Source organism: Leucoraja erinacea, chromosome 29 (genome assembly GCF_028641065.1).
Source record: "Leucoraja erinacea ecotype New England chromosome 29, Leri_hhj_1, whole genome shotgun sequence".
NCBI classification, from domain to species: domain Eukaryota; kingdom Metazoa; phylum Chordata; class Chondrichthyes; order Rajiformes; family Rajidae; genus Leucoraja; species Leucoraja erinaceus.
The window spans coordinates 16,982,937-17,008,049 of NC_073405.1; the positions used below are offsets into that span (position 1 = coordinate 16,982,937).

General features: G+C 42.6%; 1 protein-coding gene across 2 annotated transcripts; it reads left to right on the forward strand.

The window, feature by feature from the left end:
- Nucleotides 1–7,120: 7,120 nt before the first annotated feature.
- Nucleotides 7,121–20,477, forward strand: LOC129711257 (procathepsin L-like). 2 transcript variants are annotated; one of them, XM_055658782.1, is made up of 8 exons: nucleotides 7,121–9,295; nucleotides 10,243–10,384; nucleotides 12,075–12,197; nucleotides 12,827–12,979; nucleotides 14,240–14,461; nucleotides 17,853–18,018; nucleotides 19,380–19,485; nucleotides 20,083–20,477. In XM_055658782.1, exons 2-8 carry the CDS (start codon nucleotides 10,253–10,255, stop codon nucleotides 20,180–20,182), a joined length of 1,002 nt encoding a protein of 333 aa, XP_055514757.1. In that variant the 5' UTR covers nucleotides 7,121–9,295; nucleotides 10,243–10,252; the 3' UTR covers nucleotides 20,183–20,477. The 2 variants fall into 2 exon arrangements, with proteins under 2 accessions (XP_055514757.1, XP_055514756.1); XM_055658781.1 differs by having other exon boundaries at nucleotides 7,122–9,295; nucleotides 10,187–10,384.
- Nucleotides 20,478–25,113: the final 4,636 nt, after the last annotated feature.

Genomic DNA, 25,113 nt, shown 5'->3' on the forward strand with positions numbered 1-25,113 from the left:
GTTCCACACCCTAAAGCATCAGCTCTGAACATTACATTTCTCTTGTTAACCCTTTGGTATGTTTGGTCACAAAGCAAGGAGCGGTTCCTGTTGGAGTAAATCGGCAGTGAAATTGGCCTGGTTTAGTGGAGGGGGTTGATTAAGCAAGATAGGTACAAAGTGTTGGAGTAACTCAGCAGGTCACGGGGCATCTCTGGCGAAAAAGGATGTGATGTTTTGAGTCGGGACTGGGATGTCAGCACTTTCATATGAAGAAAGACTGGATAGACTCGGCTTGTACTCGCTAGAATTTAGAAGATTGAGGGGGGATCTTATAGAAACTTACAAAATTCTTAAGGGGTTGGACAGGCCAGATGCAGGAAGATTGTTCCCGATGTTGGGGAAGTCCAGAACAAGGGGTCACAGCTTAAGGATAAGGGGGAAATCTTTTAGGACCGAGATGAGGAAAACATTTTTTACATAGAGAGTGGTGAATCTCTGGAATTCTCTGCCACAGAAGGTAGTTGAGGCCAGTTCATTGGCTATATTTAAGAGGGAGTTAGATGTGGCCCTTGTGGCTAAAGGGATCAGGGAGTATGGAGAGAAGGCAGGTACGGGATACTGAGTTGGATGATCAGCCATGATCATATTGAATGGCGGTGCAGGCTCGAAGGGCCGAATGGCCTACTCCTGCACCTATTTTCAATGTTTCTATGTTTCTATGACCCTTCTTCAGACTGGTGAAGGGTCTCAACCCGAAACGTCACCTATTCCTTTTCTCGACTGCCTGAACAGTAACTGCCTTAGTTACTGCATGTCGTTCTTTGATTGCTTTTAATTCATACATTGACATTAGCAAGGAGGTTGTGCTGATTCTTTTTTTGGGAGCAGTCCCATGTACAGATGTGATTCTGTTGTTATCCACTCCATCTAGTGGTGAGATGGCAGAACAAAAATAAGTGGCTTTGGTACAGTGTTGGCAGACTGTGAGATAGGATTGTTTTTAAACTCCTTGGTGGCTCCGTGAGTGGCAGCCTCGCCAACAGTCGTGTTGTTTTTAGTCTGTTTTATTTGTAAGCTTTAGTTAATCTTTAGTTTTTGTATTATGTTGGGGGGGGGGGGGGGGGGGGGGGGGGGGGGGGGGGGCGGGGGTTCGGGAAACTTTTTCTTATCTCTTTCCTCGACGGAGATGCGACTTTTTCCGTGTTGTATCTCCGTCTGCACTGCGGCCTAACATCGTGAAGCTGGCAGTCTCTTTGTTAGGGATCGGCTACGGGAACGCCAGCCGCTTCGACTGCCCCATTGTGGGGGTTTCAATTGCCCTGTTGCGGGGGCTTCGATCGCCGACTTCGATCGCTGACTGCGGATATTTCGATCGCCCCGACCGCGGGAGAAAAGGAGGAAGAAGGTAAAAGTTGTTCGCCTCCATCACTGTGAGGAGTGCGAGGTCACTGAAAGCAAGATGGATGCTGCCTGTGCTGATGGGGACTCGGAGGGATTGCCTTGAGTGTGGTGGTCTCGGTGTTGAGGGGACGTCATGCCACGGGAGCGCCCTGGAGTCTGGTGCAAGTGCAGACGGTTTTCTGACTGTTCGGGCGGACAGGGACTGCAGAGAGAGGGACAAACGGTCGTTGCAACTCTGGTCACATCACAGTGTAGTGTGTGAGTGGCCCAGACATTGGACTGATAGCTGTGGGTCTCCACATGTGCTGTGTGCTCTAGGGATTCTCACACGCCGCTGTGGTGGCTGTTTATGTTTAATTTTTAACGTAATTTTGTATCTTGTTGCTTTTTTTATATGACTGCATGGTAAAATCAAATTTCACTATGCCTTCGGGTACATGTGACAATAAAGAACTATTGAACTTTTGCATGCACTGATCAGTGTCATTATGGTGCTCTGAAAAACCTTGTCAATTATAAAATACCATTGAACCATTGGACACCATTTAGGTTCAAAGGACTTGGGTTCACATCACAAATACACGAGGCACAGCATTCATCCAACAAAGTTGAAGAAGTTTACTTACAAGATTTAAACTATTTAAATAATTAGATTTTATACATTTTGCTGCAAACAAGCAGGATGTCGGTGTAATTGTTATCTTGTCATGAAACAGCAATGCCATGGAATTCTCCTGACTAAAGACAATCCTAATATGAACACAGACATTGATGCAGAAAGATCAATTGTTAGCGCTTTAAGATATATCTCTTCCACTTTAAAACACAAGTACACAAAACATCATTAATATAATTTCTCCAATGTTAAAAAACACAAGTACACAATTAACATAATCTCTCCAGTTTTAAAAACACAAGTAGGTAATCTACATGCAATTTAACTATTATATGAATTTAGTTGTAGCAGGTTTTCAGTTTTCTGATCCTTGCAGAAGAGGCTGCTCTCCTCACAGACTTTGGAGCAACCGAAAATCACTTTAATCTTCTCCTTGGAGGTTGTGACTTTAGGATTACGTCTACCTTAAATTACAACTCTGATAACCTGAGAGATCTAAAGGGAAATTCAAAAGGCCAATATTCTAGCGGTGAGTGATCTACAAAAGATACCGGCATTGTGGCCCAGCTCTTCCAAGATTCTCGACGTTGCGTTTTTTATTGTCTTCGCCAACAGATATTTTACGAGGGATAAACAGGACAATGGAGCCTCACTCATCATCAACATTTCCTCTGGACATCTGGTTTAATTGAAGACATAGCTGAGCATCTTGGCCCCAAACACCAATCTCGGTTGCTCAAAGTCTAATGGATCTTCATTGGTTGATCCTCCGCCTTGCAGTCGTGGTCATATTTGTCTAATTCATCAAAACCCAGCCTCTTTCACCAAATTGGCACCAGCTTTTGGGATATTCTTCAGTTTCTTAAACCCATGGGGCTGAGTGGTGCTTTCCGACTTTCCGATGGTCTTCCACAAGGTGCCACATGGGAGATTATTGGGCACAAATAGATCATGTGAGGTTTGGGGTAACATATTGGCACTGCGTGAGGATTGGTTAATGGATAGAAAATAGTGAGTTGGAACTGATGGACCAGTTCTCAGCTTGAGGGGTTGTGCCTAGTGGGTGGGGTGTTGCATAGATCTGTTTAAGTGTTTCAGCTGTTTACCAATAATATCAATTATGTGGTGAAGCTTCCAATGTAACACATCCAAGTCTGCAGCGACACAAAACTGGTGGCGGTGTGAGTTTTAAGGAGGATGCAGAGAGCATTCAGTGGGAGTCAGGCAGGGTAAGTGAATGGTTAAAAAATGTGAAGTAGTCCGCTTTTCTTGCTGGAGTGATTTTGACTTATTCTGGTACATTTTGTGCCGAGATTAATCTTCACAGCAATGCACTTGTTGCTAATCAACACTTTTATTCAAAACTCTGCCTGTTTGTTGTTATTGCTTCTTATGGCCTTCACTCTCTGAATGAGCTGCCAGATTCGTCTTTCCTTTCTGTTTTATTATGTTTGTTGCTTGTTTTGGGCTTTGGTTTGCAGTTTAGTTTAGTTTAATTCAGTTTAGAGATTCAGCGTGGAAACAGGCCCTTCAGCACCGACCAGCGATCCTCGCACATTAACACTATCCTACACCCACTAGGGACAATCTTTACATTTACCAAGCCAATTAACCTACAAACCTGTACGTGTTTGGAGTGTGGGAGGGAACTAAGGATCTCGGAGTGAACCCACCCAGATCACGGGGAGAACGTATGAACTCTGTACAGACAGGATCGAACCCGGGTCTCCAGCACTGCATTCGCTGTGAGGCAGCAACTCTGCCGCTGCGCCACCGTGACCGCCTGTAGGAGGTCAAAATGTGAGGGTTTTTTTCCTCTCCCGTCTCCCACTGAAACACTTGCCAGCCCTGAACCAGAGAGAGTTAGATAGAGTTCAGGAACGGGGTACTGATTGGGGATGATCAGCCATGATCACATTGAGTGGCGGTGCTGGCTCGAAGGGCCGAATGGCCTACTCCTTCACCTATTGTCTATTGTCTATTGAATCGACAAGACTAAGCTTATTGATACCAATTGTAATAATAGCACCAACTGAATGTATCTCACAAGTATGTTTTGGACACTGCCTTAGTCCTTACATATTGCTATGAACATGAGCTGTTGTCGTATGTCAGTTCATATGAGACCAATGACCTTCTCTATCATTTTTTTCTGCGTGACGTATCAAACAAGCAAGTTGGTTATTGAAACAATATTGGTTGTTTTGAATGGGTCTCATTTGTCATTATCCTGGATGATGGCCATGTGATGAAGTCTCATTTTCATTGCCTTGGATTTTGCTTTGGCTCTTTGACTGTGGACTATAGGATTTACTTGTGTTCAATTAACATTCTCTGGCATTCTTGTATGCGCTTTCCATCAATACAATAACTTGACTTGTAGGTTCACTTGCCAGGTTTTCCATTTGAACTAGTTAATCTACCAGTCCAAACGGAAGCATAATCTAAAAAGCACCAAAATTGTAATGCCAGAATAGGTTTTTGGTTTAGAGATACAGCATGGAAACACGCCGTTCTGCCCACCAATTCCATCCTGACCAGCAATCACTTGTTCACACTAGTTCTGTATTATTCCCCTTTCACATTCATTCCCCGCATGCTAGGGGCAATTTACAGAGGCCAATTGACCGACAAATCTTTGGAAAGTGGAAGGAAACCAGGGCTCCTGGAGAAAACTCACCTGGTCACAGGAAGAACTTGTAAAGTCCACACATACAGCACCGGAGGTAAGGATCGAAATAGGTCTCTAGTGCAGTGAGGCAGCAGCTCTACCAGCTGCACCAGTGTGCTGCCCTGTAATGTAGTCATACGATACAATAAAACTTTATTTATCCCAGGGGGGGAATTTATATCACTGATTGCTCCATGTTTAATGATAAATTACAAGCTTCAGTCCCCGATTTGGTCACTGCTGTTCATAGAGTTGTATTCTAAGCTTTTCATATGGACTAATTGCTAAAATTCTGCTCATGGATTAATGGACAAACTAATTGCTAAAATTCTGCTCATGGATTAATGGACAACTTCAAGTCAATAGAGTTTATTGTCATGTCTCCCAGATAGGACAATGAAATTCTTGCTTGCTGCAGCACAACAGTAAGCATAAATACATAACGGTTCAGTGTGTCAGAGCACAGACCATATATATACACATAAATAAACAGATGAAGTGCAATAGGCTGTCACTTCCACAGAGAGCAATCATTTCACAATACAAAATTCATAAACTGCTGGACAGTCATGTGTTAATTCTTACAACATGCTCTTTACTTTCTTCTTTCATTAACGGCTGATTTAAATTTTCTTCTTTCTTTTAAATGTTTTAACTGAGTATCAACAGAGGGCGATATTGCTGCTTGAATATTACTATCAGAAAGTTTGGGGAACTCTGTAGTTCCTTGTTGGTTGTGCTCATTTTCTCAGCATAATTTGGCTACACCCTGAACAATGGGTACCGTGTATTGTGGTGAATAATTAACCCACAGCCATTGATTCCAATGCAGATTTTATTACATCTGGCCGTTAGTGTTCAGACAGCACTAAAAGCATCGCTGATTGGTACACACATAAACTTTTCAACCAGGTATAAGACCAGTGAAGTGTTAAAAAGAAAATCAGCAATTTATGCAGCATTTTCCTTGTTTAGGAAAACAAAAGACCTGACAAGTAATACGTGTTAAAGCAGTGTGTGGTCACAGAAGTGGACATGTTTACATCTTTGTCAACATACAGAAGACAATGACTGGGGACTCAATGCCCGTGCATTGACCAGTTCTCTTGCTCTTGAGGAGCAGAGGAGATTGGAATTAAGAGCCAACTTCTTCTTGCGTATGGCGTGCACAGCCTGAAGTTGTAAGACAACTTGTTCTGTTTGATCTTCTGTTTGTGCATGCCAGGTTGATTACATTTGTTGAAACAGGGTGGACCACGTGAAGGTTGCAATCTCCCACCCCAGGAGCCAACTTGTGTCAGTGATAGACTCCAATCCTAAGGTGAGCATTATATGTTCACAAGTGCACGTTCACAAGTGATAGGAGCAGAATTAGTCTATTCGGCCCATCAAATCTACTCCGCCATCCATTCATGGCTGATCTATCTCTTCCTCCTAACCCCATTCTCCTGCCTTCTCCCCATAAACCCTGACACCCGTACTAATCAACCCGTGTTGAATGTTGTCCTTTTTTTTTTACTATCCTTGGCCTCCCTGTTGTGTGATTGTTGCCCTAATGTAACACAGACTAGTTCATAACATCAATCGTTAAATAAGTAAGTGAACCACCTGAAAGAAAGAATCATCTGGCTAGATAGAGTCATCGCTCTATTCCCATCTTGCTCAAGTAACGCTCTTACTAGTCAGCCAGTATCCATTGGGCGCCACAATTTCTGATTCTGGGAAGAGACTTCTGGTATGAGGCACACTCCTTCTGAAACTATTTTAGGTTCAAGATCAATTTGAGAAAAATGACTTTGTAATATTAGAATCTTCTGCATTGCAGAGGTAAAAAAACTTCATATCAGCAATGCTCACTTTAAGTAAACTTTGGCAAGCATCAACAATCCATCTCAGTAGATAACTAGAGTCTCACCTTGTTCAGCAGGATCATGTGATACCCGCACTCCAGATTGACCACAGCCCTGTCGTGTTTTATCAGGACAGTTGGACAAGCTGAGGCCAGGCTCTGCATGGGTGTAATCTGCGGCTTCACGAATAAAGGCTTCGAGTGTGGGAGTCACGGATGATGAAGGACTCCAACGGGATATCTGAGCGCTGACAAACACTCACTTGTTCAGCTGTGGTGGAGAAAAGAAGTCACCCTGAAAGGCACGGACCAGTTGTAATGGAGCTTTGAATGTCAGAAAACACTGAACTCAGCATCACTGCATCATAGTTAATGAAGGCTCAGAGTTTTTACTAATGATTTTGGAAGCTGGCTATTGCTGGCTGGATTTCAGTTTTGTGGCCATTCCATATCGCACTGGCTTCACAGACTATTTTAGATAATAAAAATTATTATTAAAATTGTATTGAAAACCGGAGCCGTGTACCCCGAGCAACTGGAGTACATATGGCAGGCTCCTTTACTTGTAGAATTTTATCCACCATTTGGATTTTTATCAGATGCCTATTTCTTTTGAGATTAGCATGTAAAGGTATTAACAGTAAAGGTAATACCTTGTGCCGACTATTGCTGGTGGTTTCAATAGGTAGGAATAGATAAAGTTCAGCCATTTGAATTGAAGGAATTCACAGGCTTGTGTGCATGCAGTGTTAGTCAGACAGTCATTGACAGATCTGGGATTGGGGGTGAATCTGTCATTACGTTCACCTACTTAAAAAATATTGACTTCGATTTTAGTAGGTTTTACACGTCTCATTGTGTAAGAGACTTCAAACAACGTTTTTAATTCATGGCAACATTGAGAGTAGGCAAAGCTACAGCCCAGGCGTTGCATTCTGTTAAGGTCTGCTCTGCCGAGGACCCCTGCACTGATCCAGCTGCAGCATTGTGTCTTTTGACCTTATTGTAGGCCTCGAGGGAGTGCAGTGTCAATGGGATCAGCACTCTTCATCAGGCCCTGGTGGCTGTGTGTGTCAGGGACATTGGACTGTGATTCTGGGTAGCCTGCCTGATCCATCCAGATCAAAGCTGTTGGGTGTGACTTGCTACAATTATAGCGAGGCATCAGTTTGCACTTTGAGTTCTCCACCCTAATAATTAACTCTCGTAAGGAGTTCTTTAATATAGGTTTACATTTCCTCACTTCAAGTTGAAAGAGAAAACCAACAGAAAACTATCTATCTCTGTGTGGATCTCCAGGAGTTGGGCAACGTCCTGGTCAGCTTGACATAGGTTACCAAACCTACACCAAACCCAAACTTATTAGGAGCAGATGAGGGTATTCGTTCCAATTTGAGATACCAGCTATCAAGACAGATGTGTACAGCAATTCATTCTTCCCCCGTACAATTAAAGCATGGAATTGTCTTCACTCTGCCATAGTTACTCAACCAAACGCAAGTAAATTTAAGGTAGCTCTTCTTCTCCAATAATCCTTTTTTGCTTGTCCACTCTCCGCCACCTCCAGTTAATTTGGAATATTTTGGAGGACCAAGAACCAAGAATGAATATTTCTGTTTTTTTCAAACTGCGGCAAATGACTTGTAGATTAAAATTGAGAAAGTTAATGACGAATGCTGAGAACAGTCTGTATTACAGTTGAGGAGATAATAAATATCCCAAAACATATAAAGGTAGATAAATCTCTTGGGCCTGATCAGGTAGTTTCAAGGACACTGTGAGAAGCTAGAGATGAAATTGCAGGCATCTTGGCTGAGATGTATAATTATCAGTAAATATGGGTGAGGTGCTGGAAAACCAGAGGGTAGCTAATGTTGTGCCTCTATTTATGAAGGGGTGCAAAGAAAAGCTTGAGAACATTAGACCAGTAAGCCTAACATATCTGAGAGATAAGGTAAACGTGCGTTTGGAAAGACGGGGATTGCTTTGGGTATACAGAAATAGCTTAATGATGGGAAACAGAGGGTAGTCAGGGCAGAGGACACTAAATTAGGTGGGCATAGGTTTAAGATAGAGGGGAAATTTTAAAGGGTCAAAATGTTCTCACACAGGTGGTGGGTATATGGAATGAGTTGCCCGAATTTCATTCCTCCCAGGTTAAAATCTCCACTCTTGGACAACTTGCTCGTACATTTCTTTGTGAATGCCATGGAAAGCTTGCAACGATGAGATGATGAGGACATGGAGTGCTCTGGATCACTGTAGGATCTGGTGGCAACAAGATTAATGGGAAGCCTCAAATGTCACAAGCGAATTCCAAGTCTGCTTTACCTGGGGATAGGGATTCCAGGGCCAATCGGCATTTTAAACAATAGAGAGGAAAAACATCCTGAGTACAATATTTAAATTGCTCACACACAGGATATGAATGGTTATATATCAATGCAAAGCTTGGTTAAAGACTGGGATTCCTGTATTTATATAGCATCTTAGCACGATTCTTGGTGCTACTTTTTGAAGTGTAGTAATTGCCCTCTGTACTAGAAAGGAAAAAAAACCTGTCTATTCAGCAGCATCTGCAGAATATGTTCATCCATAACATGTGGAAGCTAATGTTACTCATCAGATCAGTGACTCCTTAACTTTCCAATCAGTTTTGTTAGAACAGCATCACTGGCAAGGGAAGGATGGGGAAGAGTGTATATATACAGTTTAGACTCTCTCGGGTACATTCACAGCTAAAGAAACGGCAGCCCAAAGTCTGAAAAACTAGAAGGTAAGCTCACTATCCCACATTTTCTTTCTGATTCTTTAAGAATTAGTACTATTTTTGCAAGCAAAATACAAGCTGTTCTCTTTTACCCAGATGTTAAAATCACATTCACTTTAACACTGGTACAAAATTAAAAATCAAAAAACTGCAGATGGTAGAATTCTGATACAAGAACAGAACGTGCTACAAATATTAAGCATGGTAGGTGGCCTCGGTGGCTAAAATCACAGTTAATATTTCGGACCCAAGACTGTTCTGAATGAGGGAAAAAGAGAAGATCTTGTTTAATTCTCTCTTCCGGTTCAGATTGAAGGTCCCATAGACTGCTCCTCTTTCTACAGATGCTGCCTGACCTATTGGGGGGGTGGGGTGACAATCATTTTCTGTGTTTGTTGCTGAGGAATTCAATGGGATTATTTATGCCTCCTTAGCAAGGTTCACTGAGAAGATGGCAGAAAGGTTTAGAGAACGTGGGGTAGCACAGTGGTAGAGTTGCTTTACAGGGCACGAGACCCGGGTTTGTTCCTGACTATGGGTGCTGTCGGTACGGAATTTGTACATTCTCCCTATGACCGCATGGCTTTCCTCTGGGTGTTCCAGTTTCCTCCCACATTCCAAAGATGTGCAGGTTTGTTGGTCAGTTAGCTTCTGCAAATGATCCCTAGTGCATAGGATAGAACTAATGTACGGGTGATTGTTGGTGAGGCTTGGACTCAGTGGGCAGAGGGCTTGTTTCCATGCTGTATCTCTAATTTCTAAATCCTGAAAAGGGTGGAGGCTGTGTCCAAGAAGATGAAGGCTTCCCCCATTTGGCGATGAAAATATTTTGTTGAAGTAAAATAACCCATGCTAATCCAATTATTCCAATCCATGCTTCTGAAATAAATTTTCCAGAGTGATCTATGAACTTCATCCCTGTAAACGTCACACCAATGGTTTTCTTCTACCAGTTTGAGCATCATGAAGTTGCTTCTGCTGTTGGCCTGTGTGATGGTCTCTGTTTGGGCAGAGGTCTCCAACTCTATGTTTGACTCATCATTAGATGAAGGTTGGAAGAGCTGGAAATCATTCCATCAGAAGCAATATGAGAAGGTAAGATGTTGTCCTTTTACTGCCCAAGCTCTTGACTCAGAAACACCACAATGAGTTTAGTTTGCTGATAATCTGCTGCTTCTTTGCTTTGGTTGCTCATCAGAGCATGATTATTATCAGTGCCGAACTAACTGCTTGTTTTACTTTATTCCCAATGTCAGTCATGGAAAGGAAATATAGTTCAAAATAAGGTAGAATAAGGCAGTAAAGGAACCTAAGGTGACTTCTGATACTTTTGGTAGCCACCACTATTCTGACTTCGTAAATGATGCAAGACTCTCTAGCTCTATTACTCACTCGGACAGTATGTTCCAGATTCCAACCACCATTTGGGTAAAAAGGTTTTTCCTCAGATCCCCTCTCAACCTCTTATTCCTCACCCTAAACTTATGTTCTCTGGCTTTCTTCACCTCTGCTATTTGGGCAAAGTTTCCTATCTTCAACCCTTTCTCTGCTCCTTAATTTTGTATATCCCAGTCAGAACCGCCCCAGCTACCTCTGTTCCAAGAAAAACAAACATAATCCTTATCTCTTAAAATTAAAATGCTCCATCTCAGGCAACATGCACCTTTCCAATGCAATATCATCCTTTATTGTGTGCAGATCCAGAAACTGGATCTGCACACAATATTGCAATTGTACCTAACCAATGTTTTATAAATGTATTGCAACACCCCTGTTTTTAGAACTTATGCCCAGCTAATGAAAGCAAGGACCCATATGCTTTCTTGACCACCATATCAAACTGTGCTGCCATTTTCAAGAATCTTTGAACTTGTACACCGAGGTCCGTCTGTCCCTCAATACTTCCTCATGCATTGTGTATGTTCGAGCCTTATTAGTTCTTCCAAAGTGCATCACCTCACTCTCTTCAGAATTCAATTCCATCTTCCATTACCTGGCCCAATTTATCTACTGATCAGAACCATCTAAGACAACCACTCTCAACCCCAGTAATCTTCATCTTGTCTGTAAACATACTAAACATACCATATTAGAATGGTATTCATCTCATTAGGCCCTGTGGATTTATTTAACATTAAACCCATGAATACATCCTCCTTTTTAATGATCTAGTTGTAGAATTTCACTGCCCCTCCCTGAATTGCCCAACTATTATATCTTGGTTCCTTGGTGAACATATGTTGTAACTTTAAATTAACTTGTGTTTGCCTTGATTGTATTTATGCAGATTGTATTTATGCATTTGATTGCAAAGCGTGCAAACAAAAGCATCTCCGTACAACTCGATACATATGTAAATATACCTCAACATTAATGTTATGGAGATGTTATAATTGGCCAACGTGTTCTTAGTTAGTCAGAGGTAAATAATGATTGCCTGATCTAATGGCAGAATACTCTGTTGTCCAACTGAAGTATTTCCCTACCAATCTCCATGAGAATCTCAGCTGCACTGAGGAGCATGGTTTAAAACTGTTGCAATGTCGTAGCTCCACACACACATATGTATCTCGATGGAGGAGGATATTTTAAGGTTATTTTTCCATTCACTAGAAATCCAAATATGAATTTTGATTTAAGAAATGTTACAATATAATTTGTTTGTAGATTGTGATGTGGCCAAAGAACAGTTTTGCTTCAGTACCTTTTATCTCTAAAATAAAGCTTAAAATGAACCTAATTGATAAAATGAATTAGAATTTAACTTTGTTGTTTTATGTTTCAGAATGATGAAAATGACAGAAGAAAGATTTGGGAGAAAAGCATGAAATTCGTTACGAAACATAACCTAGAGCATTCAATTGGAAAACATACATTTACTGTGGGAATGAATCAGTTTGGAGACATGGTATGTACAGAGCCACCTGAAGTAGAATTAGCAGGAGATAATAGACCATTTGGCCCATCTGGTCTGTGTCAGCATTCATGATCCATTTGAGGATCCTTCCACCCCTCTTTTTCTAGTCTTAACTGACACTTCTTCTAAACCCTTCCTGCTCAAACTGATCTCTTAAAGAGATCTGTGTTTACCCGCTGACACTGAGCAGGAGCATATTCCACATACTAAGCTGGTAAATAAGTCCATGACAAATTCTTCCCTGGGTATATGAGTTCCTAGCTTGCATCATTGATTTGAATGCCCATTAGTGGAATCATTCTCTGTATTTCATAATTTCAAAATCTGTAATTTGCATCATAGGCTTCCTTTCTGCGGAAGGGAGAGGTCTAACTTGCCCTTTAATAGCTAATTATAAAGATCATATTTCACCTTCTTGTCCTCCTTCTTGAAAGCCGCAGATCTGGACCTTAGCGGAGAGTGAATCCCCTTGTTCATCGAAGGTTTCTAGTTCATATAAACCCTAATTATCTTTGCCAGAATGCAGTCTTTATGAAAATTCACGTGTAATACAATTTGAATCTATCTCTGCAGATATTAATAGCAGATTTAATAAGATCTCTGGTTTATTCATCTTCTAGACCATGAAGGAGTTTGCACAACTTCTTAATAAATTCAACAAAAAAGAAACTGGGAACTCGACTTATAAAGGGTTTACAGCTCAGGCCAACACTGAACTTCCATCCTTTGTTGACTGGCGTCCTAAAGGCTATGTTACTCATGTGAAGGATCAGGTAAGAAGGGATGAAGGACTCCATTGATTATTAAGGTGTGAAAATTTGAAGAATTGTTGGTGAAAGACTTTGTCGCAAACCTAACCATTACACATTGCAAAATGTTTTCCATTCAAGTTTATCGAGACATTTTAGGTAGTCAGACATCATTTTCAATGCATAACAGTGACTTGCAAATAAATTGCATTTTGAATGCAGTGGTACAAACCACTTCTGGTGTAAAGTTCACTGTGAACCATAGCAGGGTTTACGGAGCCCAATGTTGCTGTTGTTACGGATGGTTCCTCAGGATGAACTGGCAACCAAGGAGGAACAATTCTTGGAATTAAGTGTACCCATAATCAGGCTTCCTGACAGTTTTTGGGGGCAGAATCCTCCGCATGCTTTAGGAAATGACCCTTCAAAACCTTCAAGGGTCAGACTGCATGGGATCTGAAACATTTAACATTTCAGCAAGGATTTCAGTCGGTGACTAGGAACATGGCCCGTTTTATCATAATCAATTTGATTTATTTTTTAACGTTTTAATTATTCACTAATGTGATTAAGCAGTTTTAAGTAACAACTTCACTAATTCTTTTTTATTCTCCCCATATTCTCATCAACATCCCTAAAGAGTTATGCTGGGGACAATTTTCAGTGACAATGAAGAAACCTTCAGCTCTTTGGGATGTGGGAGGAAATTGGAGCACCTGGAAGAAACCCACCTGGTCACAGGGAGAACGTGCAAACTCCACACAGGCAGCACAGGAGGCCAGGATTGAACCTGGGTTGTTAGGAGCTGTGAAGCAGTAGCTCTACAATCTCTGCCACTGCACTGTCCTGGTGGCACGATTAAAATTAGGATGGCCAAGAATTGGAACCGGGAACTCCTCTCAGAGTTATAGACTAGAGATGTCACTCAGGGGCTGGGAGGAAAGGCAAGGAAGGCGGTCTTAAAATGGAGGCATTCCCCGTATGTGTATGACATAGGTCAGCAAGAACATGAGTGATGAATGCATGGTTTTCCATTGAGCATTGGAGACTGTTGACTGAAAGATAGTAACCCTATGGTTATATTCATCATTGTTGAGAGTGGGTGAGAAAGAAGACCATATGAGATGAAGCAGTTGGCAGTTGATACTATGCCCCTACTGATCAAGTCAAAGTCTCCTCTGTGTTTTCATCTCCATGATACCCTGAGCTCCAGTTGTTGGACTTCGACAAAGGTTTCAAAGCATCGCAAGCATCTTTATCCCAAAGTGATTCTTTATTTTACAGGGACAATGTGGCTCCTGCTGGGCTTTCAGTACAACCGGTGTTCTCGAGGGGCAGGTGTTTAAGAAAACTGGAAAGCTCATTTCCCTCAGTGAGCAGTACCTGATGGACTGCAGCAGAGAGGTGGGAAACCATGGCTGCAATGGTGGATACAAAGTGCAATCCCTTCTATTTATCAAAGAAAAAGGCATCAGTTCAGAGCAATCCTATCCTTACACTGCAAAGGTAACTTTCTTTCCTTTTTAAGGTGCCCAACAATGTTTGTGTTTCTGAGAATGAGGACTGGCCTTCCAATGGCAGAGAGGACTTTCACCTCATAGTCAAGCTGGGATTACTTTCCTTACCAACATTAAATAATGTTCATAATGTATACATTAACACACAAATAGGCCTAGATAGTGAATGTAGAGAGGATGCTTCGAGTAGTGGGACAATCTATGATCAGAGGGCACAGCCTCGGAATAAATGGATGTACCTTTAAAAAGGAAATGAGGAGGAGTTTCTTTAGTCAGAGAGTGGTGAATCTGTGGAATTCATTGTCATAGATGGCTGTGGAGGTAAGTCGTTGGGTATTTTTAAAGCGGAGATGGGTAGGTTCTTGATTAGTAGGGGTATCAAAGATTACGTGGAGAAGACAAGATAATAGGGTTGAGGGGGAAAAATAGCTCAGACATGTTTAAATGGTGGAGCAGAGTCGATGGGCCGAATGACCTAATTCTGATCCTCTGTTTTATGGTCTCTATATATGCACACAATTATAACATTTAGATACAATATTTAAAAATAATATCTAGTAATGATATTATTGTAATCAAAATAATTAATAAGGATTTAAGCTGCCGGAAGGTGAAGGACATGGTGTGCCTAGGATTTCCTTGGCATGAGTGTTCTTTGACTGCTATGGAGCTGTCCACAGCTGCTCTGATTTGACCTGTTCCATGGAAACATCCTTTAATCTTAATTTCCAAAGACGATGTGATCAGAGACGATATCCCAATTCTTTCTACTGCTGAGGTGACCTAAAACGTCGCCGATTCCTTCTCTCCATAGATGCTTCCTCACCTGCTGAGTTTCTCCAGCATTTTTGTCTACCTTAAATAGAGAGAAAAATCACTTGTGTTACTCCATGGTGATAATGAGCTTCCTTTAAATTGTTGGATTGGTGATTTGTGTGAGAGCACTTTGCTCTGATTGCATTTAACTTCAAAGACGAATCTCGCAGGACTGTTAGCAAATGTAAAAAGAATCACACATGGTGGTTCTCCTATTTGTGCAGCATGATGCCATGAACAATCAGTGATAAGTGTGTGTAAGGTGATGGGATTTACTGACCTAATGCAACCAGCAGTGTGTAGTTAAAGAATAACAGAAAATTTAGCTCACGTTGTGCTAAACTCCTTTTCCTCCTCTTTATTGCACAATCTGATTCCACTAGACTTGCTCTCTTATTATGACACAGGAGGTGGCCAGTCAGTGCATTATGTCGGCACTCCTGGACCCATCTTTCCCACTCCCTATCCCCGTAGCCCTACAACTTCTCTTCCACGTGATCATCAACTCCCATTTGGTTACTCGGGGCCATCGGGAGAGCTGTATGTGGACTTTTGAAGAATTTATTACAAAGATGCAAGGTGGACATATTAAGGGAGTAGGATTTTAGTTTTAGTTTTTAGTTTTAGAGATACTGCGCGGAAACAGGCCGACTAGCGATCCCCGCACATTAATACTATCCTACAGACACTGGGGACAATTTATACCTTCACCAAGCCAATTAACCTACATACCTGTATGTCTTTGGAGTGTGGGAGGAAACCGAAGATCTTGGAGAAAACCTGTGTGTTCACAGGGAGAACGTGCAAACTCCGTACAGAAAGCATCCATAATCGGGAGTCGCTGCAAGCGCTGTAAGGCAGCAACTCTACTGCTGCGCCACCGTGCTGCCCACAAATATTGGAATGCATGCTTCAATTAATAAGTATTTAGGCATTGAGAAGGTGAATAACATTGATATGCCTAGAGTTTCCTCAGGCCCTGAGAGATGTTTTCTTCATTGCCTGCTGTAAATTTGTCCATGACTGTTTTGCTTGGACATGAGAAAATTCAGTCGTGTTCGAAACCCGAGGCTGAACCGAGTCCAGATGAAGGGAGGGCCCTTCTTTGCACACAGGATGTTGGGTAAATCGGGTGTTCTTTGTGGTGTGGAATGGGAAGGAGTTATGGGGACTGATGTGGGCCAAAGAGAGAGACCTGGTTGGAGAGGGCCCTGGACAGAAAAGAAGTTGGTGAGTCTCAGATTCAAGCGATGGGTAGTAATGCAACCTATGACTGTGGTTGAGGGGAGACGTTGAGTCTGGGCAGGGTTGTGAAAGGCAGTAAGAGGGGCGTCAGTTTGCTTGTGGTTGGAACCTCATGTTGGGTTAATGAGGGGTGAGCACAGCAGAGGAGGTGGGTCTGATGTTTGGAGAGAGGGGCAAGGGATTGGTACCCTAGTGTGGATGTTGATGTGCCAGTTAATAAATAACAAAGAGAACCTACCGTGTTAGATTCCCAATGCTGGGCTTGAACTTGCCCATGGAAGCCCCCTTTGAATCGAGCAGCCACAGAACACAGTTGGGTTGTGAGTGACCAACAGAAGGTGCAATTGACATCAACAGGCTTTGCATTCTTCCTGCAATACTTCAAAGCCACGCTGCTGCAGGAATGAACACCATTTATTGTTGAACCCACACAGCATACTGCTCAGAAGAACTGCTAATTGTTATAGAGTCATCAAGTGATACAGCCCTGGAATAGGCCCTTCAGCCACCATGTTTGTGCTGACCCATTTACTAATCTCACTTTATAACTCTCCCATTCCAATCAGATCCCCCAGATTCTACCACTCACCTACACACTGGGGCCAATTTACAATGTGATTAATTTACTAATCGGCACATCATAGGAGGGAATGGGTGAATGTGCATACTCCACATAGACAGCACCCAAGACCAGAACTGAACCTGGATCACCAGGAGCTGCAAAACAGTAATCCTATGATTGTCCATAAAACATCAAATTTCACGCAGTGGTGAAGAGGGCAGCATTGTGCCAGTAAATAACTTAACAGTAACCCCCTGGCCAGAAAGAGAGGAGATTGTTATCTGACAAATCTGCAGTTGAGGAAGGTTTTTAGGTGCCAGGTAAATGACAAATTTGCTGCAAGTGCATTTCCTTCCTGAAGCAATTTAACACACGTGGAAACACCAACTCTAAATGAGATGGTGACAAAGGATCATTGAATTCAAAACCTTGAAGCGCTGGGATCTTTTTCTTCTCAAACAGTCCTCGTGGTTTAAGGATAACTTGTTTCCAGTCTGGTCTGTGGGTTCTGAGGTGGCCCTTTTGGGAAATGTAGACTCTTTCTACAGGTGAGACCAGATGGGGCCAGATGGGGCCACCCTTTCTACAGGTGGGCCGAACTAAATGGCATGAAAGAAAAACATATCAATATCTTCACGAGGCAACTAAAAGCAGCAATGGAATGTGCTGGGTTTGGTGGAGTAACCTCTTGCACTCTGTTTCCTAAAAAGCTTGAAATCAAATGTGCATCATCGGCTACTGATTATTTTTCTTTCAGGACGGGGAGTGCAAAGTCAACAGAAACGATAATGTTGCCACATGCAAGGGTGTCAGGATTATTCAGAAAAATTCGGAGACAGATTTAGCCGCAGCAGTGGCCACAGTGGGACCGATCTCGGTTTCTATCGATGCAGAGCACAGGTCGTTCATGCTGTACAAATCAGGTGAGAGCCAGGGGCCAGGAAGTCCCGCTGCAGGGCACACCGCAGGGCATCTTCCAGTGGAGATGAATACAAATATGAGGCCGGCGGGCTAGTGCCGTGTTTGATCTAACATTAGAGATTGTTCTGCATGTGTTAGATGTGTTAAGGGCTCTCTTAGTATATAGCGGCAGGTCTCTGTCACAGGTCCAACCTCCTTCAGTGCTGTTGCTAAAGCAGCCTCTACCTTGCCCTGCTGCTGGGAACTCTGAAACCCCCATCCCAAAGGGGCCAGATCATGCTGGCCAGGCCCTCTGCTTGGCCCTGAAGTGAATAGTCCTGTCTTATCCCTTGGATCCAGTGGCCTGGTCTGGGCAACGGTTGGGTTCAGGTGGCAGAGCTGGAGGGGGGCTTCGGCAAGAAGCCTCATTGATTTAGATAGGTTTAAAATATCTCCAACATCACTTAACAACTGTTAATATTGAAATAACTATATAAAAAGTTCTAACTATTTAGAACTATAAACACATGTTGAAAACTACAAATGTAAATAAACCCAAAATGATTTAAAGGTAACTATCCTCTGTCCAGTCAGTCCAAAAATCAGTAGGAATTCAAGTGGATCTGGCCCGGGATCTTCATAAGTTATGGAGCAGAATTAGGCCATTCGTCCCAATGAGTCTACTCTGCCATTCAATATTGGCTGAAGTATCATAGTCCTGTCTTATCCCTTGGATCCAGTGCCTGCTCTGGGCAAACGGTCACAATAATCTTGGGGGGGGGGGAGGGGGGGGCAGGAAGCCTCATTGAGATTAGATAGCCGCACTATCTCCCAGCACGAACAGCCCTTAAGTGGAACCCAACAGTGTCCCGGAGGTGTTAGAGGTCCTGGACCCGTGTCTGCAACAGCAAATCTGTGGGTGTTGACCAGCTGCAGCCCCAGTGTATGGCACTGGAGGTGCTGCTGCAATGGTGGGTCCCAGATGTTTCTCTGAGAGCTCCCTCCTATCACCCATCCTTCTAGAATGCAGATAATATTCTAAGCCACTCCCAGTGCTTTCCCAAAGGGTGCTCCCCATTTGTTTAACCCCCCCCCCCCCCCCCCCCAATCCTTCCCAACATTTTCCCAACAATTTATTTCCCCTGATCAACTCCTTGAAAGGATCAGTTGCTAATCTTCTCCCCCATCATCTTCACAAAGGAAGACATCCAAGCTGCTGGCCAAGTGCTCTGCTCTCTGCATTGTTTCCAGCGCATGGATGAAAGGATGCATTAAGAGTGCAAAGGCTGTTCTATCAGGCTAAACATGGTGGGCCTCATGGACAATAGGGTATGGCTGTAGTAAGGGTTGCCACTCCAGTGTAACAATATCTTCTCCTCTCCAGGTATATTTTATGAACCTCGCTGCAGCTCTGACCAACTGGATCATGAGGTGTTGGCCGTTGGGTATGGGACTGAAAATCAGAAGCCCTATTGGATTGTTAAAAACAGGTACATCAATGAGGACAGCTTTGGTGCATTCAATGCCCAACAACACCTCCAAATTCAAGCTGTAGTACTACACCACTGCAACCTTCCATTCATGTATAGTTAAAGGGCGGCACAGTGATGCAGCTAATACTGCAGCAGCAACTCGGGTTCAATTCTGACCTGTTTGGAGTTTACAAGTTCATCCTGTGATTGCGTGGGTGTCATCTGGTTGCTCCAGTTTCTCCCCATGAACCAAATTGGCTACTGTAAATGACTCTTGTGTAGGTGAGTGCGAGAATTGGGTGTGGGTTGGTAAATGTTGAGAAGAACGGGGGGTATATTAAATACAAAATGGTGTAAGTATTGGACGTGTAAAGTTGGGCATAGACTTGAGCTGGGAGCGGAAGACTGTGAACTACAGTACTATCTCCCCAGCATGAACTCAAGCAATCTGTCTCCATATTACCTTAAATAGTTCCAATTCTGCAGCGGTTAATATCTCCACCACCTTTTTGACCTCCGCTCTCTCTGCCCATTATCTAAAATGTAACCGATTTAAAAAATGTATGACAATCTGTTTAACCAGATCATTAATGCATAGTTTTTTGTTCCATTTAGTTGGGGAACCAGTTGGGGCATGGAAGGATATGTCCACATGTCCAAGGATATGGATAACAACTGTGGAATTGCAACCGATGCGATTTATCCTGAGGTGTGATGCTTGCACGTGGTGGATGGAGACAGCGAGAATCAGAATCCAGTTACCAGACGCTATTGAAGCAATGTATTATTGATAATCGCATAGCCATGCCTTGCCTATCTAATTTTAAGCTCTATGAGGATAAAATAAAGTGCATGTAAACATTCCCGTTGGAAGAATTGTAAACAGTTTTTAGAATCAGTGTAATAGTTCCTGCATGTGCTTCAATTTCTTTGTATGTTTTATACTCAGTTGCATTTAATATTATTTTAATACAGTTCATAACCCTTAATTGCAGTAATCTAATAAATGTTATTACTTGTCAATTGGAGACTGCTTGTTTATGTAACCACAGGTAAAATAAGTTGCACCATTCAAACTTTTCCCAGACCCCTGGCTTTCGTCCAGTGTCAACATAGAACAGCACAGCTCAGGATAGGGCCCTTTGGCCCATAATGTTTGTGCCAAACAAGATGCCTAGCTAAAATGATCTCATCTCCCTTTATATGATCCATATCCCACTATTCCCTACAGTTCCTTTTGCCTATCTAAAAGACTTTTTAATGCCACTATTGTATCCTCCTCCATCACCACTCCTGGCAGAGCATTCCAGGCCCCCACCACTGTATTTAAAAAAACCTGCCGCGCACATCTCCATTACGTTTTCCCCCTTGCATGTTATAGCTATGTCCTCAATTGTTGGACATTTCTACATCTTTTTACAAATCAATAGGGGTGGCACGGAAGTGCAGCTGGTAGTGCTGCTGTCTCCCATAGTCAGAGTCCTAGGTTCAATCCTGACCTGGGGTACTGTATGTGTGGAGTTTGCACGTTCTTTCTGTGCCTGCCTGGGCTTCTTCCAGGTGGTCACATTTCCACTCTCATCCCAAAGACATACAGGTTTGTAGGTTAATTGGCCTCTGTATATTAGAATAAATGCCTCTAGTATGGAGGGAGGATGCAAAAGTTGGATAACATAACACTATTGTGAACATGTGATTGATGGTCAGCATAGAATTGGTGGGCCGAAGGGCCTGTTTGCATGCTGTATCTTTCAATCAATCTGTATAAAACAGACCCAATTGAAGCTCTAAAAGTGAAGAATGCATTAACATTTTAAGGGGCCCTTTGACTTTCCTGCTGGTTAAAGGCAACCGTCTATGAGATGAATCTTTCACCCCCAGAGCCTACAGCGTGTTGCTAGGTTATGAAGTTGCCAGGTTATGAGGTTGTCCGCCCCAGCTACAAGGTGAAGGTGCCAGTTATGTCAGATAAACCCGATTGTTCTTGAATGAGCCGCCATTTGGCCGGGAAACTTGCTGGGACATTCAGAGCCAATTACAATGGCTGGTCTACACTAGGCAATGGCACCCACACACCCAGAATGGCATTAGTGAACCCGATAAAATAATTCACTGGTTTCAACATTATTGAAACAATTTCATTTTTATTGAATCCATATTATTAATTAACTAAATTTTAGCGTCAAGTCTGCCTTGGGGGAATATATTTTAACCACTGCTCTGCCACGAATATATTGATTGGAGATTCATCAACGCCAACATGATATGGCGTTTGCATGTATATTTAGTGGCACAGTGGTGTAGCTGGTAGAACTGCTGCCTTGCTGCTCCAGTGACTCTAGTTCTATCCAGGTCTCTGATGTGGAGTTTACGTTTTACTTTCTGAATGTGTGGGGTGCTCCAGTTTTCTTCTGCATCCCAAGGAGTGCAGGTTGGTAGGTTAATTGGCTGTTGTAAACAAAACCCAAGTGATGGTAGATGGCAGGCGTTGATGAGGCATAAAAGAAAGGAGGGACGTGTTGGAAATACACAGCAGGTCAGGCTGCATCTGTGGAAGAGTTAATGTCGCAGGTCAACAAACCACCATTGTGTACTGGTGCTCAGTCTCATGACTCCCTCCCTGCAGATCGTTTCCATTTCTCTTGTGAAGGGCAAATGGGAAAGAGCAGGAGATGGGACTGATGGGATGGATCAGCCAGCACCAAGTGCAGAAACAAAAGCCTCCTTTGCCAGAACAATTTTATAAAACATGTGAAATTTCAATTTAGATCCCATTCTCTTCCAAGTTAAAGAGGGTGGGGTGTTGCAAGCTGATATTGAATTCACTGTGAATGTTGAGGTGGTGTGGGGACTAATGCTGAAAGACTAAAATTGGTGGAAAGTTGTTCCAACTCATCAGCGGAGTTCACTCCACTGTGATTGGCGGGTAGTGCACAATCTCTCCAGGGAGGGGTCTTCGATTAGTACATCTTAACAGTTCAAAGGAAAGGTGTTGACTGATTCACATGGATAATGGGCCAATATATAAGATGGACTCTCTTATACTTCAGCGAGACCAAACGTAGACTGGGCGATCGTTACGTTGAATACCTTCGCTCAGTCCGTCTGAACCTACCTGATCTCCTGGTTGCTAAACACTTTATTCTCCTTCCCATGCCCACACAGACCTTTCTGTCCACACAGATTGGAGGAACGGCACCTCGTATTACGTTTGGGCATCTTATAGCCCAGTGGTATGAATATTGATTTTTATCTAACTTCAAGTAACCCCGGCATTCCCTCTCCCTATCCCTCCCCCATCCAAGTCGCACCAGCTTCTCGTTGTCACCCATCTAACAGCTAACAATGTTTAAGAAAGAACTGCAGATGCAGGAACAATTGAAGGTAGACACAAATGCTGCAGAAAGTCAGTGGGTTGCCTTACCCGCAGCCTCACCAGCTGAGTTTCTCCAGCATTTTTGTCTAACAGCTAACAATGGCCTGTTTCTTTTATCATCATTACTTTCTTGCATATCTTTCATTCATTGTTCTTTATCTCTACATCATCATCTATATCTCTCGTTTCCCTTATCCCTAACTAGTCTGAAGAAGGGTCTCGACCTCAAACGTCACCCATTCCTTCTCTCTGGAGATGCTGCCTGACCCGCTGAGTTACTCCAGCTTTTTGTGTCCACCACTGTATTGAATGTACATATTGGCCCGCTTTAAGGAAATTGACAATTAAATCTAAAAACAAGTTAGGGAGCTCACTTATTTCAACAAAAACAGAATGTTATAGACTCATTCAGCATGGAAACAGGCATTCGGCCCAACTTCTTCATGCCAACCAATTGGTATCTATGTTAATCTCTTAAACCTGCATTTGACCCTATCCCTCTAAGCCTTTCCAATCCATTACCTGCCCAAATGTCTTTTAAATATTGTCATTGTACCTGACATCAAAACTTTCCCCTAGGAGGCCATTCAATATACCCACTACCCTCTGCATGGAAAGACTGCCCTTTAGTTTCTATTAAATCTCTCCTCTCACCTCAAACCTATGTCCTCTGGTTCTTGATCACCAACGCTGGGAAAAAGATTATATGCATTCACCTAATTCATGATTCAAGATTTTGGGCAGCTCGATAAAATCACAGCTCAGTTTCCTACTCAGCAGGGAATAAAGTTCTAAGCTACACAACCACTCTTTATAACTCAGTTCCTTGAGTCCTGGCAGCAACATCCATGTAAATAATATAGAAGCAAGGAATTGCAGATGCTGGTTTACCAAAAAAAACACAATGTGCTGGAGTAACTCAGCGGGTCAGGTAGCATCCCTGGTGAACATGGATAAGTGAAGTTTTGGGTTGGGACCCTTCTTCGGATTGATTGCATGTGGGGTGGGGGAAGAAAGCTGGACAAGCATGGCAGGCAAAACGTACACAGAGGGGGAGCAGTGAGACAGGGGACAAAGCATGACAGGTAATAGGTGCACAGGGGGAAAATCCTTGTAAATCTTTAAAGCACTGTAAAGCACTTTTTCCAGCTTAATTACATATTTTCTGTAACAAGCTGACTTTTGTTGAGTCGTGGATAATCACCCTACCCAGGACAATGCTAAACAAGATCCCCAGGGCAGGTTCAATGCTGCAATAATCCTCCATTGCCACATCAGTTCCCCCATTGTAAGTTCAGAAGAGGAGATTATCACTGGTGAGTGTGAAGTGTTCAGCCTCAATATCGCTACAACAGAGACCATACATAAGTGTAGCAAGGCCGGGACAGCATCTAATAAGTAAATCTAATTTGAATTGAGAAGTGGCAAGTACCACTCTCAGCACACAAGTTTCAGATAATGACCATCAACAGTCTAAACAACTCCTAAAGTGACTGGAGGTAGCAGGCCCCGGAGTCTGTGGAACTGTGCCAGGTGTGAATGTGCATCTTCAGAAGAGAAACCACTCCCCCTCCCCTCAAAAATAGCTAACTGTGGATTGTGAATATCATAAGACCGTAAGACATAGGAGTAGAATTAGGCCATTCAGCCCATCGAATCTACTCATAAGATCATAAAACTGATTAGTTGCAAATGGTGCAGATGAGCACATTTGGCAGGAGAAGGATGTCTCCCTGAAAAATATACCCTTCCGCACCACTTGATATCTGCTATCACTTGCCAGCATTGTGACTGCTTCACCTGTCAGTATGGTGAGCTGTAGCAGCATCTTGAGCAGGGAAGGACGCTGAAAAGGTTTAGGGTATATAATACACCGTCTCACCTTCTCACTCCACAGAGTTGCACAGACAACAGAACGCTGGAAGGTAAGCTCATTGATATCATTTTTCCTTTTGATCATTATTACAATCTACTGCGTCCACTTTTCAGAAATTATCTAGCTATTGGTGCTAAATATCATTATTTCCACAGGTAAATATGATCATTTCACATAAATATCACAGCTTCCACAGCTAAATTTTGAACTGAAATTTTGAAATTTTGAATTTGAAATTTTGAAAATTTTAACCAATTTCGGTTAGTATATTTATCTGTAAATATTATTAAAATGGAAGGAAGATCATGATCTATCTTGTTTGTGCAGGTCAACTTCGTTTGAACTTCTGTGTTCAAATGACAACAAATAAAATCTAATCTATCTAATCTAATCT